This window comes from Orussus abietinus, unplaced genomic scaffold, assembly GCF_000612105.2.
Source record: "Orussus abietinus isolate OABI.00-Male unplaced genomic scaffold, Oabi_2.0 scaffold54, whole genome shotgun sequence".
NCBI classification, from domain to species: Eukaryota; Metazoa; Arthropoda; class Insecta; order Hymenoptera; family Orussidae; genus Orussus; species Orussus abietinus.
In genome coordinates, this window is record NW_019394260.1 from 576126 (window position 1) to 599600 (window position 23475).

A 23475-nucleotide genomic window follows, 5' to 3' on the forward strand; every position below is an offset into this window, starting at 1 on the left:
CATAGAGAGGCCGAACGTGATCCATGGCGCGCAGGTGGAGAAGATCCAAGATGGCTACCTGGAGGCTCTGAAAGCCTACGTGGACAACCGGTGGAGGCCGAAATCCGGGGTGATCTTCGCGAAGCTCCTCTCGGTGCTGACAGAGCTGAGGACCCTTGGGAACGAGAACAGCAAGACATGCTTAAACCTCAGGCTGAAGAACAAGAAGCTGCCTGAGTTCCTCTCGGAGATCTGGGACGTAGCGCCGTAAGCGCCATCTTGGTCCCTTTGCCGACCCTGACCAGGACCCTGAAGACGTCCCGAAGGAACGTCCACCCTGTCGTCGCGTGCCGTGGGCTCGACAAAAGGGAGGGGACGTCTAGGGAGAGGAAACAGAAACAAAGAAATTCGTGTTTTGTGTCACAGGCTCGACACTGTGACTTTTGTACTAGTGCACCACAGTGCCACTGCCTCTGGCGACGAGCCTGTCGTTGGGGTCGTTCGCCTCGTACTCTCCTTCACCGCGATCCCGACCAGAGGTGACTCGTCCTTCCTTCGGTGAGAGGAGGTGGACGGGGAGCTTCTGCCCGACCTCGGCCCCCGGGAGGTCCAAGGTCCGGGAGAAGGTTGCAAGTTTGAGGGGCAGTGGCCAAAGGCACCCAGGCTGTGATACGTAGAGACAGTACAGAGACTATATAAGGAGGTACCTACACTTATATATTACTATATTTCCTCCTCGGCTACCCCCAACCCCCCAAGAAACCCCCCCAACCCCCAATATCGATATGTAAATGTAATGTATATGTTTAAGGCGTACGTAGAGTGGAGGAAGTGCGAGCTGGCGATGAGATACGGAACCGAGGATCAGGAGAGCGCATGCGTGGACGGGTGAACGCATGGATTTTGTCTGTTGGCACGAGTGGAGAGACATATGCGCGGACGTGTGTTTGGGTGTGCGTGCAAACGTGGTCTACAAGGAACCGGGCAAGAGTATCGTGTTTGAGGGCACTGTTGAGCAGTGCGGTGGTGACGAACCGAGAGCGCGATTATGAGAAACACATAATAATACGATAGAGTCTATATCACACACATAGCATAATAATATATTGCTAGCATGTACGCTGTTTATACGAGTGATAGGAAGGGGTAGAGGGAGGTACAACGGCGTAGAGGTTGGCTGCGTGGGAGACGAAAAGTCTTGGAGTCGCTCGATGAGAGGTGGATCCCTGAGATCACAATCCATGGTGGACGTTAATGACGAAGAAGGTCGAAAGAACTGGATATTCAATTTTTCCGGACCGACGAGCGATTCCAATGGCGTCTTCGTCCCCCATGCCGGTGCAAGCAGAGATGGGCAAATCCTGGATCACCGATTCGCTTGATCTTCGCTTTGGCCGAATCGTAGCTGGAAAAAGTAGCGCGATCGTAGCGCGAATTCTCGAGACGGAGGGAGAAAGAGAGCTTTAATATTTCGGTGTAATTCGGGAGGCAATAAGTGGGGGGATGGAAGTTTGGCGCGGTGACCCTGTGCCCATCTCTGGTCGGGAAAATCGAGGGGGCTTGCGGCTGGAGAGGAAGGCAGATTAACTATATTCGGGCTGAAGAGAGGAGAGAGGGATACAGTAGAAAACCGTAGGAAGTAAGTAAGTAAGCGAGGCTAGATACGGTAGTAGGTCGTAGTCAGTCAGCTAGGATAGGTGACCGAGTCAAGTGCAAAGCCCTGTGCCTTCAGCAGCGGACATCGGCTCACCGACAAACGAAAAACATGAAATTTAACCGTCCGTTTTAATTTTTTAATAAAAACCAACAAAATCTTAAAATATTGAATCCGAGAGCGTTCATAAGATAAACGTTATTATTAGAGGCGCGTGAGAGGGAGAGATAGAGGGATGCGGAAGCGTGTGAGACAGAGTGAGATAGAGGGACTCGGTTAGACTCGATAACGAAGAGTTTGCGACGCGTAACCTTGGGGAGTGGATTATTCGATCGCGGTGACCACGTCGGCCGTCACCTGGCCGTCGCCATGTTGAGTTTCGATATTTATTAAGTTTACAGAGACATTACACGGAGTTACTGCAGAAGCGTATGGGAGAGATATTAATTTAAAGGGCGCAACCGGCCGGGAAGCATTTCGTATATTCCTATAGTCGATCGAGATGGTCAGGATTGGTCGGAGAGTGGTCGCCGCCATCTTGGGCTGACAAGAAACGGCGTATACGCGGCGTACAGGGGAGAATGAGAGAGCAAGTGCGAGTGGGTAGTTAAGGGTGAGGGAGGCATGACAAAGAGGGAGAGGACGATACCCAGTAGGCTAGGGTGAGAATAAACATCCGACTCGACAACTCGGGTGAGCTTTTCGACCACGGAAGCTCCCTCGCATATGCTAGCATAATGGAGTTAAAAGTCACGTATACATCCTAAGATCGCAGATCGACCGACAGGAATAATAATAATAATAATGAAAAAAAAAAACAAAAAACAAAGACGCAAGAGCGATCTCACAGACGAGGATTACCAGGGCGAACGGCACACATACACACACACGTACCGGTTTAGACACCGAATTACCGAGGAGCGTCGCTGCCGTTGTCTAAATCAACCACTTAAGGGGTTAAAGCAGGAGAAAAATGCAGTCACTAAGATTCTCGATGTTGTAACATTGTAATTCTATGCTATTAACCGATTGTACACAGTTGTATTCCGTAGTAAGTACCAGCGACAAGTGAAATGCGTTATATAACTTCGTGTATAACGTCTGTAAACGTAAGGGGTCGCGTCCAGAGGGTGGAGGCCTGGACGTTGGCGGATTCGAGGGAGATCTTGCACAGGTGGTCGGATCGAACACCGATTTGAATATCGCTTGCAAGTTTATCGCGTTTTGTTCGATTGGATGGGGTATATGGGAAGTTTTGCCAAAAGCAACGAGGTTGCTCGACCTGGTTGCTTCGGTACCGCTGAGATGGACCCTTTAAGGGGTGACGGACCCCTCGAAACCGGCAATGCGGCCTCCAGGAGGCGCGACTCCTGTCGACGAGCGCCACGACCGAGACGAAGAACCTGGAAGGGGTAGAGAGGGGTGACGAGCGAGTCCTCTCGCGGCGACCCGCAGTCGACCGCCGGACGTCGAGGGAGGCGGACGAAGAGGAGGCGCTCGGCCGTTCCGTACTCGTAAAAAACTAACCTCTAATAGGGATTTAAGCTTGGCGTGTCGTCAATAAGTCGCGTAGGAGAGTCTTTTGAGCCACCTTCGACCTGGGGCCACGCAGCTCGCGTCTCTCTCTTGATGTTCGATAAACAAGCCTCCGATTCCGAGAGCGGGCTGCGCGGACCCCCTAGACGGTTCCCACCAGGTGGAACTTAACATTTAAACAACGTACCCCATGCCCCCGGGACGAACTAACTACGTAACGCCAGATGACAAAAAATATATATATATGTAATATATACATGGCGGACACTGCCACGGAGCGTAGACGCGAGAACACCACGAGACGCGCCGCTCTCTGAGAAGCGCGAACGAGATACGGATGCCGATTCGGTTTCGGCCAGGAACTCGAAGGGGAACTCGTGGTCCTTCATGGGAAAGGAGGTCCTCGCCTCGCCTGTTAACGTAGCCATCAGATTTTTCTATACTTCGGCGAGTGGAGGATACGAAACTCGACGGTGGACCCTGGTTGACGGTGGTACCTGATATCATGGCAACACCTGGAGATTTTTCGTCCTCTCGTTGAAGTTTCCGAAATGGGGCCGGGGATGGGGTGGAACCCTTTCCTGGGATCACTTGCATACACACATCCACTTTGTATTCGCTTAAATTCGCGCACATACTCCACACCTCGTTGCGTGCTTGCGAGGGGCCCTGGAACGAGTCGAACACGCGACACCGTGCAACATTATGTCAAAACGGAAGAACGGGAATGGAACATTCCGAAAGTGGCATGGATAATTGCGGAGTACCTTGGAAACACGCGTACATGTGTGCCAGGATATCTAAAGCCAACCTCATAGCTTGCATCCCGAAACTGAAACACATCATGTTCATGACACCCGCAACCCTAGATGCAAGCCATATACTCACGTGTACAGAGCGAACGACTACAGAATAGACTCGCCCACCTCACACACACACACATACACACACGCATTTCGATGACACGAAAGAGGGACATCGAGGAAAATAATTACACACGTTTACACCCGCGTTTACAACTGTACATTTGTTGTGTCGAGTGAGACTCGCGTAGCTCGCCTTGATGTAACGCGCCGTCGAGCGTTTGTACTCCGGGGTACAGATTGTCATGTATGTTCTGTTGCGAGGGGTTACATGCTCGGGAGATGTACACCCGCGTTTACATTTCGCCGGGATGAGTAATGCCGACATGAGACCTCGCGAGTACGACATTGCCTAGCTCCGGAGCGCGAGGGGGCGCGGGACGAATTATCGCGTTTAGGAACTAAAGTTAACTTTACTTAAGCACGTCACGGATACGAGAGCCGAGAATGAACCTTCTTAACCCTTAACCCTTCATCCTGTGCGTTGGACGGGGCGGGGAGCACCCGCTCCCCGGTGACTCGCGCCCCCTGAGTAACATCGGAGGTTTCCGCCACTCCGAGCGAGATTCCTCCTAAACGGACGGCGCCGTAGCAAACTGTCCCGAACAAAAGTTGTCCCTAGGACCTTGGTGCGCAACTTTTGTAGGAGACACTTTCCTCCAGCGCTCGCCGTTCTCCCGGAAATCCGGCCTTTTTCCGACGCCGTCCGGGGGCGCGATTCCCCTGTACCTCGCTCGAAGGGATCTATCGGAAATAATTCCCGCTAACTAGGCGCTATTTCGGGCACTTTGTCGCGAATCCCGGAGGGCAGGTCGTCTCTCTAGCTTCGCTTCTTCGATGCATATTTGCACCTCGAGCACACGTCGACTCATCTCGACGTCTTCAGCCCCGGTTCGTCGGGATCGAATCTTTTTCGGAGAACGCGCTCGAGAGGCTTTGGCCGTGCTACCAATCCGGATAGAAGAAGCCAAGGCGAATTCACCATCACTTATTCCAAGAGAAGCCCCCTTGGTTCTATTTCCCCTGCCTCGAGGAGTTCTCCCATTGGTCGCGCGTTCATTCGTGTACAAAACTATGCAATTCTACGATCACTGCCAAGGGCGTTGCTGTTGACGTCGGTCACGTTGTTCTAGATGTCGTCGTCTCTATACATTAAAATCTCGCGACTCGCATTAATCGCGGATAAGATTGTTCACGATACTGCCAGTGTAGAGTTCGAGTCTCTGTGTTTTTTACCGAGGAAATACTCTCCGGTGCCCCCCCTCCCAAAAAAAAAAATAAGATGTTATCCTCGACTGCTCGATAGCTGCATCACCGAAATTCCCAGCATCCCAGCATCTTCATTCCTTATCCCGTTTTTCGGGAACCTTCGAGTTCTTCCGACCTGCCGTCTGCGATTCGCCAGCGATCGTCGAAATTCCCCTCCAGGTCGCCTCAGGTGCATCCTGCACCTGCTTGCACCTGTCTTTACAAGAGCGTTCTCGGGTGCAGGGCGTAATGCACTTACTCTCTTCGATTCGTTGTTACGATGCGGCACGTGCGCGTGCTTATCACCTTTAGCGGTTGTTAAATTTTATTCGAAAGGAGGAAATTTCGGGCGGGATCGTTTTAACGTTAGATATTAATTCGAGTGGAATTAGAGCGAATCGGCGATTTGCGTAGATCCCCTCGCCCGCGAGATCGTTTAGGGATCCCTAGGGAATTTCGGGAAGACTGCCCAGAGGCGCGTTTAAGGGGTCGGATACGAATCTCTATTTCGGGGGAAGCTCAAACTGGACATCCCAGAGGAACTCGCCTACGCAAATCGAACGTTAATTGAATTTTAATCGGGGGGAGTTATGGGGAGAGAGCGGGAATTAGGCAAAAAATTGTGCCGGCAACGCGGGCGATTCATACGATTGGTGCTTTGGAATATTAGACTGAATTGTTGTACATTAGAAGAAGAAGAAAAAAAATAGAGCGAGACGAAGGAGGGAGAAAAACGGAGGAGAGAAGTAGGAAAGAGTACGAAGTTACGCGCGTAACGCGTCGAGTTTTTTCTCTCGGTAATTGGTAAACGTAAATTAATTCTATTTCGAACGTTTTATATATGTATATTCGCGCTAGGCAAGGCGACACACACTTACACACACACACACACGCGCGTAACGCGAGGACACGCATATTAGCAACCACGTACGTCGATCATTAGGTTCCTTTTCGGGGGTGGAAGGAATTAACGCGCGTCGGGAGGAGCTGGCTAACGAAATGCATTTTTAGGGGTAAATCGCTATATAATAACTATATATATAATGTACATTATATATATAGCTGCGCCGTGCACCCGCCCCGGCAAGTTCAGCCCAGCCATGGAGGCGCGTGCACTTACATCACTATACTCTAACGATTATTAACGCGGTAATATACAATAATTTAAAGCGTAGGGCTTTAAGTTAACTCTAAGGGATAGTGGAGGATTATCCGGGACGTTACGCATTGGCCAGAATCCCGATTCGAGAGCAAACCAGGAGAATCCACCCACAAAGACACCGACACCCACACACCCCACACTGGATCGACACGCGAATTAACGATCGATTTACGCGGAATTGTCGTTCGGCGGAAATGGTCTCGATAAGAGACATAGACTGATTGTGAGTATAGTTGAGGCACTCGTGGTGCACCCTGTACTGTTGTTTCTAACGTGTATCGTAGTCACCGTGCGGCACGTGCCACTGCTACCACTGCGCAGCCCCGAGGCGCAAGGGGCAATTTCGAGAGTGCAAAGCTAAGCGTTATGATTATCGTTAAAAAAGAAAGAACGAAGAAGGGGGGAAAAATTTGATATCCGCCACCGGGACGTTAGTTTCGACTTTGAGGTCGCCTTAAGGCGGGGTCCCTAGGGCTCAGCCCGTGGCGTCCTCCTCCGTGCTCCCTACGACTCAGCGCGCTTTTGTCCCGCTCCTGCGGACGTGTATATACGTGTATATGTGTATTTATGCGACGAAGGGGGGAATTGTCATTAATTTTATTGAAATTATAATAAGTCTCGCCGCGTCTCGTATTTCGATCGCGACTTAAGGGCGAGGAAGGACCCTCGGAAATTCGGAAGGATCCGACGTTTAACGGCGAGCGACCTCTTCGTCCTGGGTCGCGACCTACGTTTTATTCGGGTCGAGTCGACTCGATTATTCGCCCGATGATTTATGTGCGTTCTAGGTTAGGTTCGATGTACAGGATGGGTTTTTATTTTTTTATTTTTTTTTTATTTTTTTCTCCCGACGAGGAAGGTCCGGTTCCGTGCAATCCCTCGTCGCACCTCGACGTCGCGATGGCCTGGGGCTTCCGCAATAGAGATAGAAGGGAACTGTTACGAGGAATACGCGAAAATGAGGATCCTCGGGGCTGATAGTAGCAGTGGTAGGGCAAGGCTAAGGATTAAGGACTATCGATTAAAAGTTATACCGAGGAATCGCGCTAGGAGATAAGAGGACTAAATATCTCTTGAGTGTACATACGATTAAGTACCGCGACATGTCACGGACGGAAACGCACCGATATGTATACGTATATGCGTATTGATATGTATACATATGTATGAAGGTATACGTATATATATCACGAGCGAGAGAGACCCAGAGGAAGCTGGTCCGAGAGGGAGAGTGAGCGTGAGAGAGAAAGAGAGACACATGGGTACGCAGATGCGTGAGAGAGAAAGAGGGACGCGTGAAAGTGACCGAGTGAGAGAGAGGGAGAGACAGAGGGGGAGAGAGAGAGAGAGAACGCTTATGTAGGGACGATACTGTACATAGGACAGATATATGTTATATATGATATATGAGGAGCCGAAGGAGCGGAGTGAGATAAATACAAAGGGTAACGAAAGCTAGCTTTGTAAATTAGCTTTACTGTCCCTCGTTTCGCCTGGACGAGAGAAAGAAAGGGAGAGAATGGAGACACGCGAGGGAGAGAAAGAGAGGGAGAGAATCCGGACCGAGCTGTACAATAATATGATAGTCAATGGCCCGCAAACCCACCGAAGCAGGAGGTCGCCCTTCGGGTCGCGAGGTCGACCCTGACCTAGGCCACGATCCTTGACCCAGACCTTGACCGTGATTTGTTACTTCCCGGCCTTCGCCGAGGAGTCCTTTGATCGCCACCCCAGTGGGCAGACCTCGAGGAGCAGGGTTGTGCCGAGTTCCCTTTAACTCCTAATTCCTGTTAACCTCTTTTAACTTCTTTTATCTCCTTTACCTCCTTTTACTTTATTTTTTCCCCCACTCCCAAGTCAATCACCCGAACCATCCCTTCAGAAATCGACGATATGGGGTGGAGGAGCGGATCGGAAGTTCACCCTAAGGAGTGGATACCTTCTTATCAGGTGGCACAACCCCTTCCGAGGCCATGGTACCTTCCCACGGGGATGAAGGTCGAAAACCGATAACTAATATATCTCAACCTACCGAAAAATCCCCTTTGAGAGATGTACACCTTTACGTGCGTTCACCTGTGACCCGTACTTCAGCCCTCCTTCCCGCCCCCTGAGAGTCTGGGAGTCCGAGAGAGAATCAGGATGTGCATGCGTGTGTTCTGTTGTTATGATCATGTGTGTGTGTACGTGTGTGTATGTGTGAGCGATGCAGAACACGGCGGGTGTTTCTAAAGAGAAATGTTCCTATACGTCGTAATGGTTATACTCTAGAGTTAGATTAGGGGCGCGTCCGTCCCGACTTTAGCCAGTAGGCGTTCGCGCGTGGATCCTTTTATTTTTGTTTCTGCTCTTATTTCGTCCCCCCCTTCCGCGGCTCGGTGTCCTAGTTTCTCTCCCCCATTTCCCCAAGGACGTTGGACCGTCGCCCCCTAGGACCGAGCTGAGCTTCCCGTGATAAAAGGGGGATGCACATTTATTTTCTGAAGGAGAAGCGTGCCGGAGGGGGAGCTCAACGAGGCCGAGGGGTCGCGGAAAAGCGCCAACTGCAGAAATAGTGCCGCCGCGAGAAATATCCCGATCGATCCCATGGGAACCCCTCGATTTCGGCACGTGGGGTCAACTCTGAAACCATCAAAAACGAAGAATTCCTTCGTTCAAACCGATCGTCGGGAGTATTTCTCGCCGTGACATCCATTAAAGAGAAATGTCCCGGTGTATCCCAAAAGAGGTTCCCATGGGAACCCCCTCGATTTCAATACGTGGAATCACCATGAAACCATTAAAAAAAAAAAAGCATTCGTTCTTTCGAATGGAGCATCGGGAGCGTTTCTCGTCGCGGTATCCTTTATCTAGGGACGTGCAAATTCGGTCTTGGTCCTGGTCTAGATCCTGATCTTGATCTTAGAAATGTGGTTCGGCACATTCTGGAAGACTTCCAGGACAAGAGCGATTTTTCTCGTCGCTGTCTTCATCCCTCGGGATGGTCCATGGGGGGTCAGGAAAGGTCCGCGGGGGGTCGCGAGTCAGCCCGAAGCGTAGTCGTCCTCGCGATAGTATCTCTTTGGAAGCACCTCGACTCGGCGAGGACGAGCTCGTCCATGGGAGTCCTCCTTTCTCGTCCTTAGGTCGAGGGTGTCGCCCCGCGACGGTCTGGTCTTCGTCGACGACGACGACCGTCTCCGCGAGCAGGATCGGAAAGGAAGAAAGAGGAGCTTTAATTAACAGAGGAGGAAAAAGGAACGAGTCGATGGAAAAAAAAAAATGTATAGGAGCAGGGAGTTGCTCTAGCTGTATTATTACGATTAATAATATAACAATTATGCATGATGGAAAAAAAAAGAAAAAAAAAACGTAACGTTATTTTACCGACTACGTCCGTTCCGTTTCTTTTGCCGCTGTTGGCTCGCGCTCGCCAGAATTCGGAATTTCCCCGAGTCCTCACGAGCGGCGCCATCAACCCCCTCCCCAATTTCGCGGTATGACATTAATTTTAATTGTTATTGATTAATCCTTATTGGACCGTGCAATATGTACAAACTTCGACTAAATTACATTTTTATATGGAATATTAAGTAGGCTTACGGGGCCTCGCTCGCCTCCACCCCCCGAGGCGCCTCCGTCGCCCCGGAAGCTAAGAGCGAGAGAAAGAGCGAAAGGGAGAAACTGAGAGAACGCGAGAGAGAGAGAGAGTGTGCCCTCTGTCTGTTGTATATTATTTTTATTTCCACCTTTTTTACATAAAAACGCAAGATCGACATGGACCATGCTATGTATGGATGATATGTTCCAATTACTAGAGTAAATCTTTCAACAAACACACAACCTTTCTCGTCAATTATCCGCTTCGCCGTAGAGTGTCGCCACGGCATAACCCCTCGACCCAGACGTTAAGTTTAAGGGCCTCTGAGACCACCCCTTGAACAATTCCGCCCTAAGGATTGACGTTCCTCTCGGTAAGTTTGTAATATCATATTATGCGAGGTCGCCCCTTTAGTTTCGATGGCACGCTCGATACGTGATCTCGTCGCGAAGATTAAAAATCCAAGATGGCGCCGCGGCTGAATTTCACTATTGGGGGTTTTGCGTTCGAAGTTGCCTCCGAAAAGTGCTCTTTGGAACTGTTGGCTTCATTTTGCGCGTCTTTTCTGTGGTGACTCGCTTTAGGAGAGATTCTGGACTATCATAGATCCCTTCAGGACGCTATTTCTGTTCCTCTTTCGGTCGAATACGGTATACAATATGTGCGCTCGTAGCGAGAATGACAAATCCAAGATGGCGGCGCGGCTGAATTTCACTGGTGGGAGTTTTGCGTCGAAAGTTACCTCCGGAAAGTGCCCTTTGGAACTGTTGGCTCCATTTTGCGCGTCTTTTATGTGGTGACTCGCTTTGGGAGAGATTTTGGACTATCGTAGATCCCTTCAGGGCGCCATTTTGGTGCTCTTCCGGCGTAGTCGGATCCGATACAGGCGAGTGCAATCGCGCTACGACGACCACCCTCGGCTGTGCATTACGGCGGGGCTTGGGGGCAGTCCAATATTTACACGTGGACGAACTTTAGCGGCGAGATACAAAGCTCAGTTTCCAGCGGAGATCGATCGGCGTCGATCCGATCGGCCGTCCTGAGGAAACGAGGTCAACCCGTTCGTTCTTCGGCCTGGTACCCCTGGAGGTCTTACCGGGCCGATGAAACTCTGCGCCAGCGAGTTCCTACCCTGTGTTCGAGCCTAAGTCTACGTCAGTATCCGAAGTCCCGGGACGAGGTCGCCGTCTGCCTTGGGAAGCCCTTACCTGCGAGCCAGAAAGCGGGAACAAAAGGTAACGCCCTATACTCCCATCTTAAGGCGGGACGAAACCGACTTCCGAAGACTCGATCGTTTGTGAAACTTTTCTCCGAACCTAGTGCACCGAATCAGTCTAAATTTTACCACGCGAACGTGGAGGCGCTAAGAAAAGTCCCGGCACTCGTGAAATTTCTAATTTTTCTCCTAATTTTATAAATATCTGGTACTTTTTATCTGACGTTAACTTCCTTTAGGGTCTCCATATTGGCGGGGGAAATTTAGAAATGGCAAACCTGGCTTGGTGAAGATGTTTAGGAATCAGGGTTAAATGGGAGTTTTGAAGGGTTCATTTTAGTGGTCGATGGGGCGGGTTTAAGGTCTTACCAGACACTGCACTTGTGTGTGGGGTTCATGGGCGAGCCCGATGGGCAGTTATATGCACGAGCGAAGTCCTCGCTGTTGGAAAGAGGCCCTATGACCCTTATGGGACCCGGAGAGTGGACGCTACTGCGGATCTTTGTCAAGGCGTCCTCGGGCCTCATGGAGCCGCACCAGATTTGCGCGTAATTCAGGAAGAAGAGTTGGTCGTGGGTTAGGTTCACCCCCGGAAGCAGCGGCTCCTCCCCGTGGACGGAAACCCACTTCTTGTAGGCCTGAAAGAAGGTACCAAACAAATCGGACAAATGTCTTCCACTAACTAACGTTTTTGTATGTAAGACCCCAGAGTCCTTTGAAATCTACCCTGAAGGACTGCTTCAGGCCGCCGTTGTCGGCAATGTTCTCGCCCTGGGTCATCCTTCCGTCCACGTAGAGGTCCACTTCCGGTAGCTTGTACCGAGAGTACTGGTCAACGATGCACTGAGCTCGCTCCCTGAAGGCGCGGATCGTGGCGTTGTTCCACCACTGCATCATGTTCCCATCATTGTCGAACTGGCGGCCCTTATCGTCAAACCCATGGGTTATCTCGTGCCCGATAACCACGCCGATTCCCCCGTAGTTCAAGGACTTTGGGAAGTGCTGAGAGTAGAAGAGAGGCTGCAAGATCCCGGCAGGGAAGACTGCAAAAAGGAGATCCGTGTAGACTCCGATGGGTTGCACTTGTTGGGTCAGAGGATGCCATCTTCAATTCTATCATTAACTTAACAATATTTATTACCGATGTCGTTATTATTAGGGTTGTAGAAGGCGTTCACCACGGCAGGTTCCGTGGACCACCTGTTCTTGTCCACGGGTTGTCGCAATTTCTCCAGGTTGTGGTAAGCGTCGTACCTGAGCACTGCGAAGACGTTCTCCAGGAAGTGGTCCTTCGTGATGTTTAGCTGAAATTTCGCCCTCCTGTTTAATCTCATTTTACGCATCGTTGGACGCCATTCCCCGAGACTTACCTTGACGTACTCCATCGACAACTCGTCCGGGTCCTTCAGGAACTCAGGGTACCCGATTCTCTCGTTCATGGCGTCTGCTTTACTTTTTGCAACCGCTCTGGTTTCGTCGTCCATCCAATGGTTCTCTGCCAGGAGCTCGTTGAATGCCTCTCGGATGGTGTGGATCATCTCCAGGGCGGTTTCCTGAGACACGTGAATTTGCCATGAATTTTTGCACTAGACTCTAATTATCCTAATTATCCTTCCAAGGGTAGGAAGTACCTTGCTCTCGTGGTTAAAGTTATCCCGGATGAAAAGAGCACCCACGGCCATGCCCAGCTTCTTGTTGGTCCACTCCACACACTGGGACCAGCGATTCCTCTCGCTCAGAATCCCCAGCAGGATCTTCCGGAACTCGATCCTCTTCTGTTGGTAGTCCTCTATCATGTGGGGCATGATGGACATTACCAGACGCCATAGGATGTAATTGTGCAAGGTCCTGCACAAATAAAAATCAAAATACCTCTGCCCAAAAGTACTACCGAGCGCATCAGCATTTCTTCTTGTGTTGATATTAATATTTGTTCATATTAATTGGACGTAGCTTTGGGGTATTCATGTTGGAAGTGGGAACTTCGGTACCTTCTGTCTGTCTTTTCGATGATTTGACCCATCTGCACGAAATAGGTCATCGCGTACGCTACGACAGGTTCCTCTTCGGTAATTGGAGCACTTAGGAACTCCTGCAGGTAAAGCTTCCAGTTCAGCTGGGGAACTTTCGCCTGAAGTTCCCGCAGGCTGAGCTTCCTGTAAATCGCCGAAGTGTCGTGCCTGTCCGCCTCGGGTAGAGACGCCTGGAAAAGTCGACAAATTGTCAGTCTTAATGTTCGAAGCTGGAAGTTGGTAAATCTGGGGAAAGATCCGCACGTTTGCCAGCTGTTTCTCCAAGACGATGACTCTGTCGAACTCCTTCGACGCGGTCTGAGGATTCGCTCCCAGAAGGACTGCGACGTTCGTCATGTACTTGTGGTAGGCCTTAAGGTCGGTCTCGCTGTTCTTCTTCAGATAGTAATCCCTGCTGGGAAGAGCCAATTGCATCTGGTCCAACTGCAGAGAGACTCCATGAGCATGTTCTCGGTCATGCCGATTAAATGCACCGTCGCGTTAAGGCGACATCAAAGTGGCCTCCGAAAGTTATCCACAGTTTATGAAGCTTTCCTCCGAACTGGGTGCACCAAATCGTTTGCAATTTTACTACATGAACATTAAGACACTAAGGAAGGTCCCGACGCTCCTGAATTTCCCTTTCTACGAAGAATTTTTTAATCCTTATAAATGTATTTTGAAAAATCAAGTTTCTTGGGCGTCGGGATCTTCCTTAAGGCCTTCGTATTGACGTGATTAAATCTCGAAGAATTCGGCGCAGTCAGTTTGGGGAAAAGTTTCAAATCATTTACTCGGATGCCATTTTCATACCACCTTAAGCAGGAAGACCAGCCACAGGAGCGAACTTATCATTCGTTATCACTCGTTTCGGCAATTTTTGGACAAAAACGCGAATGGCCTTCCGCTTAACCCTCCATAACGTCACACGACTTCAAAGGCATACTCGTATATAAATATCTGTTAAGCCTTAATTTTTCGGGCAGAACGTAACGTAGCACCCGATCATTGCACCACTTCTTTGTGACCAAGGAATTTGTTTATCAGCTATACATTTATATAGGCGCGATAAGGACGTCAGTTTTTGCTAATTTCCCGGTATATCTATTTTTTTTTCGCTTGAAAGAAAAAAAAAATCTGTTACAGAGAGTTAACGCGCAGAGCGATCGGTCTGAAGTCTTACTTTGGCGGCGCACCTGGAGGATGTTTGTTGAGGAGTTTTTGTCATCGGGACCGACCCACTGCTCCAATAAGACACCCTCGTTGTATTCTCCTCGGAGACGTCCAAGAAGGACCTCCATGGGGTACGAGGGTGGTTTCCAAGAGGAGCCTTCAACCGCCGGCCACCCTCCTAGGTTCTTCAGGGTTCTCCTCAAGGGCTCGTCCCCGATCTCTCGTATCTGAGCTGCAAAAGATCAGGGACTTAGTCCTTGGACCTCTCCCAGCAGGTGGGAAGGATCCCTCTGAAAGACTCGGGGGAAAATTAAAGAATACGAGGCTCACCTAAAATCCCCCTTAAAGTCACTTCCCCGAAGTTTGCAAATACACTAAAATTATTATTTCCACTCTCTAAATAAATATAAAAAGAAATCAAGGTCTACGAGATAGTGTCTTTGTTCCTGATGCTAAGATTATATTTTTAGGCAGCAATTTAATTTAATTTTATTTTCAAGTGCCTGCCGAAGTTGCAGGTTCACTTTTTCGGTAGAGACGAAAGATGCGTAATTTTGGTTTGTTTTTGCGGTTTTTTTTTTTTTAACTTGACTGAAGACCTGGGAATGTTCTTTTGGGTGGGTTCTTGGTGAGCTTTGCGGCTTTGAATTGTTCGGAAATGATTTGGCACCCTCGACTTTGGTTTTAATGGTATGCACCCCCAGCTCTCAGAGGGACCCCGAAGGGGTGTTCGTTGTACCCACGGATGTCCGTGCAGGACTTGTAGAACATCTTGGCCTTAAGGGTCGCGTTGTTGTCGTCCTGGTTCGGAGGTTCCTCCAGGAGGCGTTTCAGGATGACCTGAAGCTGGTCGGCCAGGACCTCGAAGGTGCTGATGGAGCTTCGATCCTCCGGGATCACGTGGATCCTATTCCAGGCTCCACATGCATATTGGAAGAAATCCACACAGGGTGCAGCAGTCCTGTCCATCGCTGTCAGTAGACTCGCCGCTGTCAAGAGTTTCAGTTGACACGTTGGATAAATAAATCTAATATTTACGTATAATCCATCAACGCCCGTCGCGTGTCAAATTGTCCCACTTGCATCAACAATTTCTAACGACAACTGCGGTTAAATAAAATTGAAATAATATCAACAGTCATTAGTGAAGTTGCAACTATACGGTGTATTATTCCCTGGGATATTTTTGGGGAAGGTGAGCAGAAAAAAGAAATATACTGTCAAATGAGAACTGTCAAAATTGTCCCCGATTTTTTTCCACGCTTTTCTATCGGCAAAGGCCTTCGCTCTTTCGCTTACTTGGCTCCAATTAACAATCCAGAGACTGGGAAATAATTTTCGTCGGTTTACCGAAGACCTTAACGAACCTCTCCAATTAGTTGGGCTCAAAGAGTCCGCGCAAACTTTGGCTAATGGCCGCGCGTACTCTGTACGAGATTAACCGAGTGCTCGGCGGAATTGTGAGATGCGCCATAATTGACCCGGATGAGCTCTTCCCACCCTCGACTTAATATCCGGCCCTTAATTCGCCGAAGGAGAACTCGATCTTAAACCGCCCCGAGCTTAGTCACCTTTCCGGAATTGAATTTTCGATCACCTTCCTCGGCGGTATAACGTGCTTAGCGAGGACTCATCTTCATTTACGTCGCTTCTCTCCCGAGATAATTATTCCCGATCTGCAATCCCTTCCAGGTGGGCTTTAAAATTAATTAACAGGCAGAACGTGCCCTCGGCTGATTGGAAACTATCGACTTCTTCTATTACTCCTTCCAAAATATCGAGACATGCATTCGGCGGGTTAAGGCGGTAGGAAAGTGGCCACTAAGGAGAAAATTGTAACACTTTTCTCGGGACCATTTGCCCCGAATCGTTTGACATTATACCACGTGAATGTGGAGACCCTAAGGAAGGTCCCGATAGACCGGAATATGTATTTTTTGTAGAAAAAAAAATTATCAATTGATTATATATTTATGAGAAATGAAATTTTATAGGTGCCAGGACCTGCAGCCTTCATATTTATGAGGTGGCGTTTTTAACGATTCGGTACACCCAGTCTGGAGAAATCTTTCATGTTCGATTTACCCTTTCGGATGTGACTTTCATGACGCCTTGACGTCGGGAATTTAATGCACCGGCGGAAGCCGCCCCTAAAACACTCCGACTTTCCCGAGGCGCTTTTCCGAGATTCAATTTCCCACCGTCTTCTCCCTCATAATCTCATGGCGGCAACTTAATCTCCCTCCATCTAGGTCGAGGCTGCGCCTCCTTCGTTACTCCTCGGGAATTGAAACGCTCCGGGATAATCGTGACCATTATTCCCGGTTGATGCGAAATTACTCTCAAATTATTCTTTCTCTTAATTTTCACTTTTTAAACCCTGACTCCGGGTCTTTTTAAGTGCCGAGAATATTGCGATTGCTTATCGAGGGCTCGTTATTTATTTTCATTCTTAAAGTCAGGGTTACCTTAATTTTTAAGTGAACATGCAGGGAGTATTACGATCGCTTAAGGACACATTTTTTAAATCTTAATTTTTTAAGTGAACATGTAGAGAGTATTGCGATCGCTTGAGGAGGACACATTTTTTAAATCTTAATTTTTTAAGTGAACATGTAAGGAGTATTGCGATCGCTTAAGGACACATTTTTAATATCTTAATTTCTTAAGTGAACATGCAGGGAGTATTGAGATCGCTTAAGGACACATTTTTAAAATCTTAATTTCTTAAGTGAACATGCCGAAAATATTGCGATCGCTTACCAGTCCTGACGCACTCCTCGGTCATGCAGACGTTCGGCCCTGCAATTGAGAAGAATAGAAATGAGATCGACGTAATGATGCCGGAGTAAGTTTAACAGAGGATGCACTTTCCCGTCTCAATTTCAACGATCCTTTAATTGACATCCCAATGATCGGTCGACCGGTTAGCCGTAAATCGCTATGGAGGAACACGCGTTTCTCCATGTACTCGTACATGGGCACACAGGTACCCGGGACCAAAACTCGATATCCTCGGCGTAAGCCTCGATATCACGGTCCGCCGATAAATCTAGGTTTCGACATTCCTGGACGACCTCGGTGGAGGTTTTGCAATTTCGCGAGGCGATTTCGAGTTCGAGGCGTTCGAGGACGCTCGCGATTGGCGCAGTCCTAGAATCGCAACCGTCAAGGACACGAACGGTTTTCCGATTTTTCATTTCACGCCCCAGGTGATCCCGCACGAAACTTCCGCACTTCGCCCGAAGTGCCTGGAGATAAATGTTAATTAAACGGGAGATACTTTCGGGAAACGTCGGGACGGGATATCCAGGAATCGAGAGCCCTCGTAAACGGCGGATCCCTCGTGCATTAACCATCAGCGAAGAAAAGACGAGCCCTTTGTAGAGTGTTACGAGGCTCTACGAGCGACCTGTTGATCACTCGAGGAGCTTCCAAGCTCATCCGAGGAGAGAAGTCTTTTTTAGAACTGGGAATTTCGCGCCAAGGAAGGAACCACCTCGGATGTCGGGCAAGGGGTAAGTTCTAAGGGGATTTGATAGACTTTGGTAGGTTTTTCCGAGGACAGAAGTCTTTTTTAGAACCGGGAATTTCGCGCCAAGGAAGTATCACCTCGGATTTCGGGCAAGGGGTAGGTTCTAAGGAGATTTAATAGACTTTGATAGGTTTTTCCGAGGACAGAAGTCTTTTTCAGAACCGGGAATTTCGCGCCAAGGAAGTATTCACCTCGGATTTTGGGCAAGGGGTAGGTTCTAAGGGGATTTGATAGACTTTGGTAGGTTTTTCCGAGGACAGAAGTCTGTTTTAGAACCGGGAATTTCGCGCCAAGGAAGGAACCACCTCGGATGTCGGGCAAGGGGTAGGTTCTAAGGGGATTTAATAGGCTTTGGTAGGTTTTTCCGAGGACAGAAGTCTTTTTTAGAACCTGGAATTTCGCGCCATGGAAGTAACCACCTCGGATTTAGGGCAAGGGGTAGGTTCTAAGGGGATTTGATAGACTTTGATAGGTTTTTCCGAGGACAGAAGTCTTTTTCAGAACCGGGAATTTCGCGCCAAGGAAGTAACCACCTCGGATGTCGGGCAAGGGGTAGGTTCTAAGGGGATTTGATAGACTGGTAGGTTTTTCTAGGTTTCGGTAGGCTTCTCTAGGTTCTCCTAATTTTTTGTCGGCTCCCTAGGTCCTTCTAGGTTTTCCTACATTTTTCTACATTTTTTTAGGCTCCGGAAGACTTTGCTAGATTTTTGGTAGGTCCTCCGTAGCCGGTGAAGACTCACGACCTTTCTCGACACACTCCCTCGAGGTGTTCAGGGCGAGAAGAAGCAGAGTGAAGACGCAAGTAGCCAGCAGAGTCAACGCGATCACCCCCAGGACCCTCTGCCTGTTGGAGGATCCCCTCCTCTGCCTGGTGATGGAGGCACCCCTGTTCAACCTGCACAGAGCTCCGCCCGCTGCACCAGGGCGATGAAGGATAGTCGTTGTGGTGCTCCCTCGAGGACCCCTAGTCACCTGTTACAGGAGAACCGACGAGTTTCCGTCGTCCTCAGTAATCCCCAGAAAGCCATTGCGACCGAATAAGAGACCCACCTGAAGGGCGGCAGGTTCCTGGCCCCCAGGAGGCAGGTGCTCGTTCTCCTGGGTAATGACGACCCTCCTGAGGTACCTGTTATTAGCTTCGGCCTTCATCTTCCCCAGATCCCAGACAGACGACAGGGTCCTCAGGCTCCCATCGTGGGATCAGTCACACGAGCGCTCCAGCTCCCGAAGGAAAGCCCACGTGGGTCCGTATCTCTGTCATCTATCCCGCCCGCACGGCACCAGGTACCCAGGTGACTCTCCTCCAATCTAAATCCCAACAAGGTACCTCAAGGTACCATCCTGGAGCCCGAATCTCACAAGTGGAGGTCCTCGATTCCTCCCCAGTACCCCACCTGGAAACTTTCCCCGGGGAAAGACCCTGGCTTCTCCTCCAGGACTCCTCGCAAGACCCCACTCCTGGGGACTCCCGGACACCCCACTAATCCAGGTGACCCCCCTTCGACCCAGAGCCCAACACGAAATCCGGAGATCCCATCCCTGGTGGCCGAATCCCACAGGTGGCTGGATATCCAGGCGCCTCCACCCCCTCTTCCCTGGGACCCTAGGAGTATCCTCGCCACCAGGAGACCCGAGGGAAGGGACCAGTGGACTCTGCAGGATCCACCAACACTTTTTAGGACCTCACTCCTGGGGACTCCCGAGGTTATCCTGCCGTTTTTTGGGGCATCGAGTGCACTCGGTGCGGACGTCGATGCAGACTGCGCAGCCCAGGAGGCCCTAGGGCCGCGGTCTCACCTGGTGTCGGGCGCTGCGTCCTCCTCAGGTGCCGGGCACAGGTGCAACGCGGGTCACCGTGTCTTCGGAGGTCGCGCGGACGAGCACACCTTCCGGCCGCTTTGATGTGACTTCTCTGTCATGCCGACCGTTCCTCTCGCACGGCGCCTCCACCTCCTCTCCTCTTCCTCCTCCAACGAAGGCGGCGCCAGCGTCCACCCCGCAGAAGAGAGGGGCTGAGAGATGGGGAGGACGGAACCTGCCGCAGGTCGATAACGCGCCTGCGACCTACGACCCGCGAACAGCGCGCCTTTTCCTACTCGTTAGGCCCTTTTGGACTCCTAAAGACACCAGGGTGGGGCGAAAAAGCATATACAATTCGTATCTCATTGTTTTATTTCAAGTCCCAGGTAAATGGAAGAAACATTATGGGGAAGTCCACGGTGATCCCCTCTCCATCCATCCAGCTGTAGAGGGTCTTGCGACGCAGGAATTAATAAGCGATGCGCTCGGAGCAGCTCCAGGACAAAGGAAACCGCGATAATGAAGCCGAATTCCCCGATACAATGGGACATTGTTGGCTCCGCTATTTAACGGGGCTTCAGGTGTTCGCTGTTAACGTTTTATCGCTCGTGCAGTCGCTAATATGCGACACGTGTCGGAAGTTTCGCCTTTATTGTCGCCCCCTCTCTAACTGCCCCGACGCCGCAACTGCATTCCGCATTGTTGGCGCTAAAGGACGCGATGCTGCACCGCGGCGCGGACGATGCGGATAATAATTGCTTGGAATCGGGTGCGGATAGAGTTTGACTGCGCCATCTTAACCCCGAAGGGTGAACTCAAAGACTGGTGTACCGATAAGTATCCAGTAACTTAGCCTAGCTTTTCTTTAAACCGGATGCGCCGGTAACCGAGTCGGATTGTTTCGAATGACGCCGGACAGATGGCGCGGCCGTTCGTTCCAATCTGCAGGAATCACCTTTGGGAGATCATCGATTCCGCTTATAAGCGGCAATGCCGAGACTTATTCCAGAGATGAGTTGGAAGATTGATCACGGGCAGGGTCGCGCGATCGCATCCTGTGCTGTCCTCTGGTTTTGTATGTTAGTTTTCACCGTTTCTTGCCCCCAAGGGCAGCGTAATGAATTTCTGGTAGGGGCTGCGCACTCGCGATGGCGGTGCCATCTACCAGTCGCCGTTGACGGCTCACGTACTCGTAATGGTAATACCATGCGGCTGTTGACGGTGGTGGCTTACCTACGCTTACCGACACTGCTTGCTTTTGATGGTAAGGGAAGAACACTCGTGGGGCCCTCTTTGACTTTACCCTTCACTTACCTTATTTATTTTATTCTCAAATGGGAGGCAAGAAGCGGTGACAGCTAACGTACGAAATCAGAGGGTAACACAGGATGCGATCGCGCGACCCTGCCCGTGAGCAATCTCCTAACTCATCTCTGGATACTATTTGTCTGCAGAGATGATCTGTAATATGCGAGTGTTAATATTCATGACTGTACTGTTCCTTATCATTGCGTTTTCCTTTGGAACCATATCACCTCCCTCTGGAAAAGCTGACAAGAAGCAATCTCAGGAAAAGAAGAATAAGGTTGATAAAGCTTAATTATTCAGATTTAATGCACCGATTGTGAGACTAACTTACTTTTTTATAGAAGGGTCCAACGGATCGAAATGTCTTCGACAGAGGTTTAGTGGTGAAAGACATTAAGATTAGTCAAATCCTCCGAGAGTCAGGATTGTATTATGAGAACACCACTAATAGACAGTTTACAGGGAACGTATTGGGGTACGTTACTCCTGTGAGTATGTGGAGTAATTAATTTGTTATTATTTCCATTGTCGCTGTATTGCAAACGTTAACAATATTTCAAGAATATACTTTACTGAAACTACTAGATCGTCTTTATATTACATGTATTTAATGGCTTTTGCAGTGGAATGGCGAAGGCTATGAAGTCACCAAAACGTTCCATGGGAAATTTACAACGGTGTCGCCTGTATGGCTGACGTTTCCTAAAGGGGATGTCATAACTTTTCAATTAACTACTTACGATGTGAATAAGAAATGGCTGCAAGAAATGAGAAAGACCAATACAGAGAAACATGCAGTTAAGGGTAATATTTAATTAATATGTCTTACTTTTAAATGATATTCCTAGACAAAAATTATCAATATGCATTTCCTGCTTCAGTCTATCCTCGAATTATATACGAGAATTGGTCAGGTAATGACATTGCCAATTTACATGCAAACAGTGAGAGAATGAATCAATTGGTCTCAACGCTTAGGAAAACGGCTAAGGTAATATCTTCATTTTTATGTTAACCTATTTACTAATAAACCTTATCCATTTCCTTATTGACCATTGGTACTGCCATTGTTGCAACTAGGATGCAAATTCTGTTAAACAGTTTCTATGTTTTAAACTATTACAAACTACTGACATTCTTCTGTTTACTTTCAGGAATTCCAGTTTGATGGTTATGTCTTTGAGTTGTGGAACGCACTCTCATATTCGAGAGCTAACATGAACTTTGTCAAAGATGTTATCACAACCATTGCGAGGAAACTTAAAAGTAATGATTTAGGATTAATATTAGCGGTTCCACCATCTCGTGGGTAAAATCTTTGTCATCAAAATTCCTTTTACTTTTCCTAAATTTCTAAGCTATGTTCATAAGGAAGAAATATCTGTTTAGGAAGGACTTTCAGTTATTCACCAAACGAGACTTCGATGCTCTTGCATCTGACGTTGAAGCTTTTTCACTGATGACCTATGACTACTCAAGTGTCCAGCGTCCGGGACCTAATAGTCCATTGGACTGGGTTAGACAATGTGTCGAAGAATTAGTTCCAAATCAAGATGACCCCAATCGTTCAAAAATCCTATTGGGCATCAACTTTTATGGAAATAATTACACTCCGGAAGGTGGAGGACCAATAATTGGTTCTCAATATCTAAAACTCCTTAAATCACTGAAAGGGAAAGTGCAGTGGGACGAGAAGAGCAAGGAGCACTTTTTTGAGTTGAGGTACGATCTCCCAATATCATTATGTTACTCTAGACAGTGACTCTAGATCATACTCCAATTCTCTAAATTTAATATCGATTTCAAGTTTGGGATTTTAAAGTGAAATGAAACCCCCTTGAAATCAGTCAACTCGAATAAGACACAACTATATTATAATTCAACATAGCTCTCAATATAAAAACGAACTCGGCAACGTAGTTATTTGAAAGAATCTTTTTTACCGACGTTGATCAAATTTCTCAATGTGTTTCATTTCACCTTGAGAAGCCAAAAATGACTGATATTAGCCATTTGGTTGTTGGTAATTGGCGGTGAAATTACTAATTTCAGTCATGCAATCGGATATGTGTTAATAGATAACATAAATATTTCTGTTTTAGGAGTACGGGTGACAGTTCCTACGTCTTCTACCCTACACTATATTCAATGAAGCTCAGGATAGATCTTGCAGCTGATTTAGGAACCGGCATTTCCATTTGGGAACTTGGCCAAGGATTGAATTATTTCTACGATTTGTTGTAACATTGTTAAGAAAAAAAAAGGGAGGCTCAAAACCGAAACGAGTTTCAGTTTCCAAGACTGTCAATGTTTGTGGTGAATCATGCACGTTAATTCCCACAAAAATACTGCAATAAAAATATTTTGTTTAACTAATACACTCGCAATTAATCCACTAGTTCAGTGATT

At 48.7% G+C, this 23475-nt stretch overlaps 3 protein-coding genes across 8 annotated transcripts in view; 2 read left to right on the forward strand and 1 right to left on the reverse strand.

Annotated features, from left to right (window-relative positions):
* LOC105700852 (ecdysone receptor) overlaps positions 1-7896 on the forward strand; it is an 80238-nt gene extending 72342 nt beyond the window's left edge. For all 6 annotated transcript variants that reach the window (XM_012427067.2, XM_012427072.2, XM_023434774.1 and 3 more), the window contains one exon: positions 6-7896. In XM_012427067.2, the coding sequence (XP_012282490.1) occupies positions 6-250 (245 nt within the window). In that variant the 3' untranslated portion in view covers positions 251-7896. The remainder of the gene's footprint in view (positions 1-5) is intronic.
* Positions 7897-10383: 2487 nt separating this feature from the next.
* Positions 10384-19324, reverse strand: LOC105700851 (neprilysin-1). Its single transcript, XM_012427066.1, has 13 exons — positions 19009-19324; positions 18702-18930; positions 17187-17225; positions 15167-15412; positions 14447-14655; positions 13515-13694; positions 13230-13441; positions 12870-13086; positions 12609-12791; positions 12380-12542; positions 11965-12281; positions 11608-11876; positions 10384-11230 (listed from the first exon to the last, which is right to left on the reverse strand). Exons 1-13 carry the CDS (start codon positions 19105-19107, stop codon positions 11227-11229), a joined length of 2367 nt encoding a protein of 788 aa, XP_012282489.1. The 5' UTR covers positions 19108-19324; the 3' UTR covers positions 10384-11226.
* A 1836-nt stretch (positions 19325-21160) lies between these two features.
* LOC105701055 (chitinase domain-containing protein 1) lies at positions 21161-23442 on the forward strand. The gene is made up of 7 exons (XM_012427469.2): positions 21161-21343; positions 21408-21554; positions 21690-21870; positions 21948-22057; positions 22221-22375; positions 22456-22788; positions 23169-23442. Exons 1-7 carry the CDS (start codon positions 21215-21217, stop codon positions 23308-23310), a joined length of 1197 nt encoding a protein of 398 aa, XP_012282892.1. The 5' UTR covers positions 21161-21214; the 3' UTR covers positions 23311-23442.
* The last annotated feature ends 33 nt before the right edge of the window (positions 23443-23475 follow it).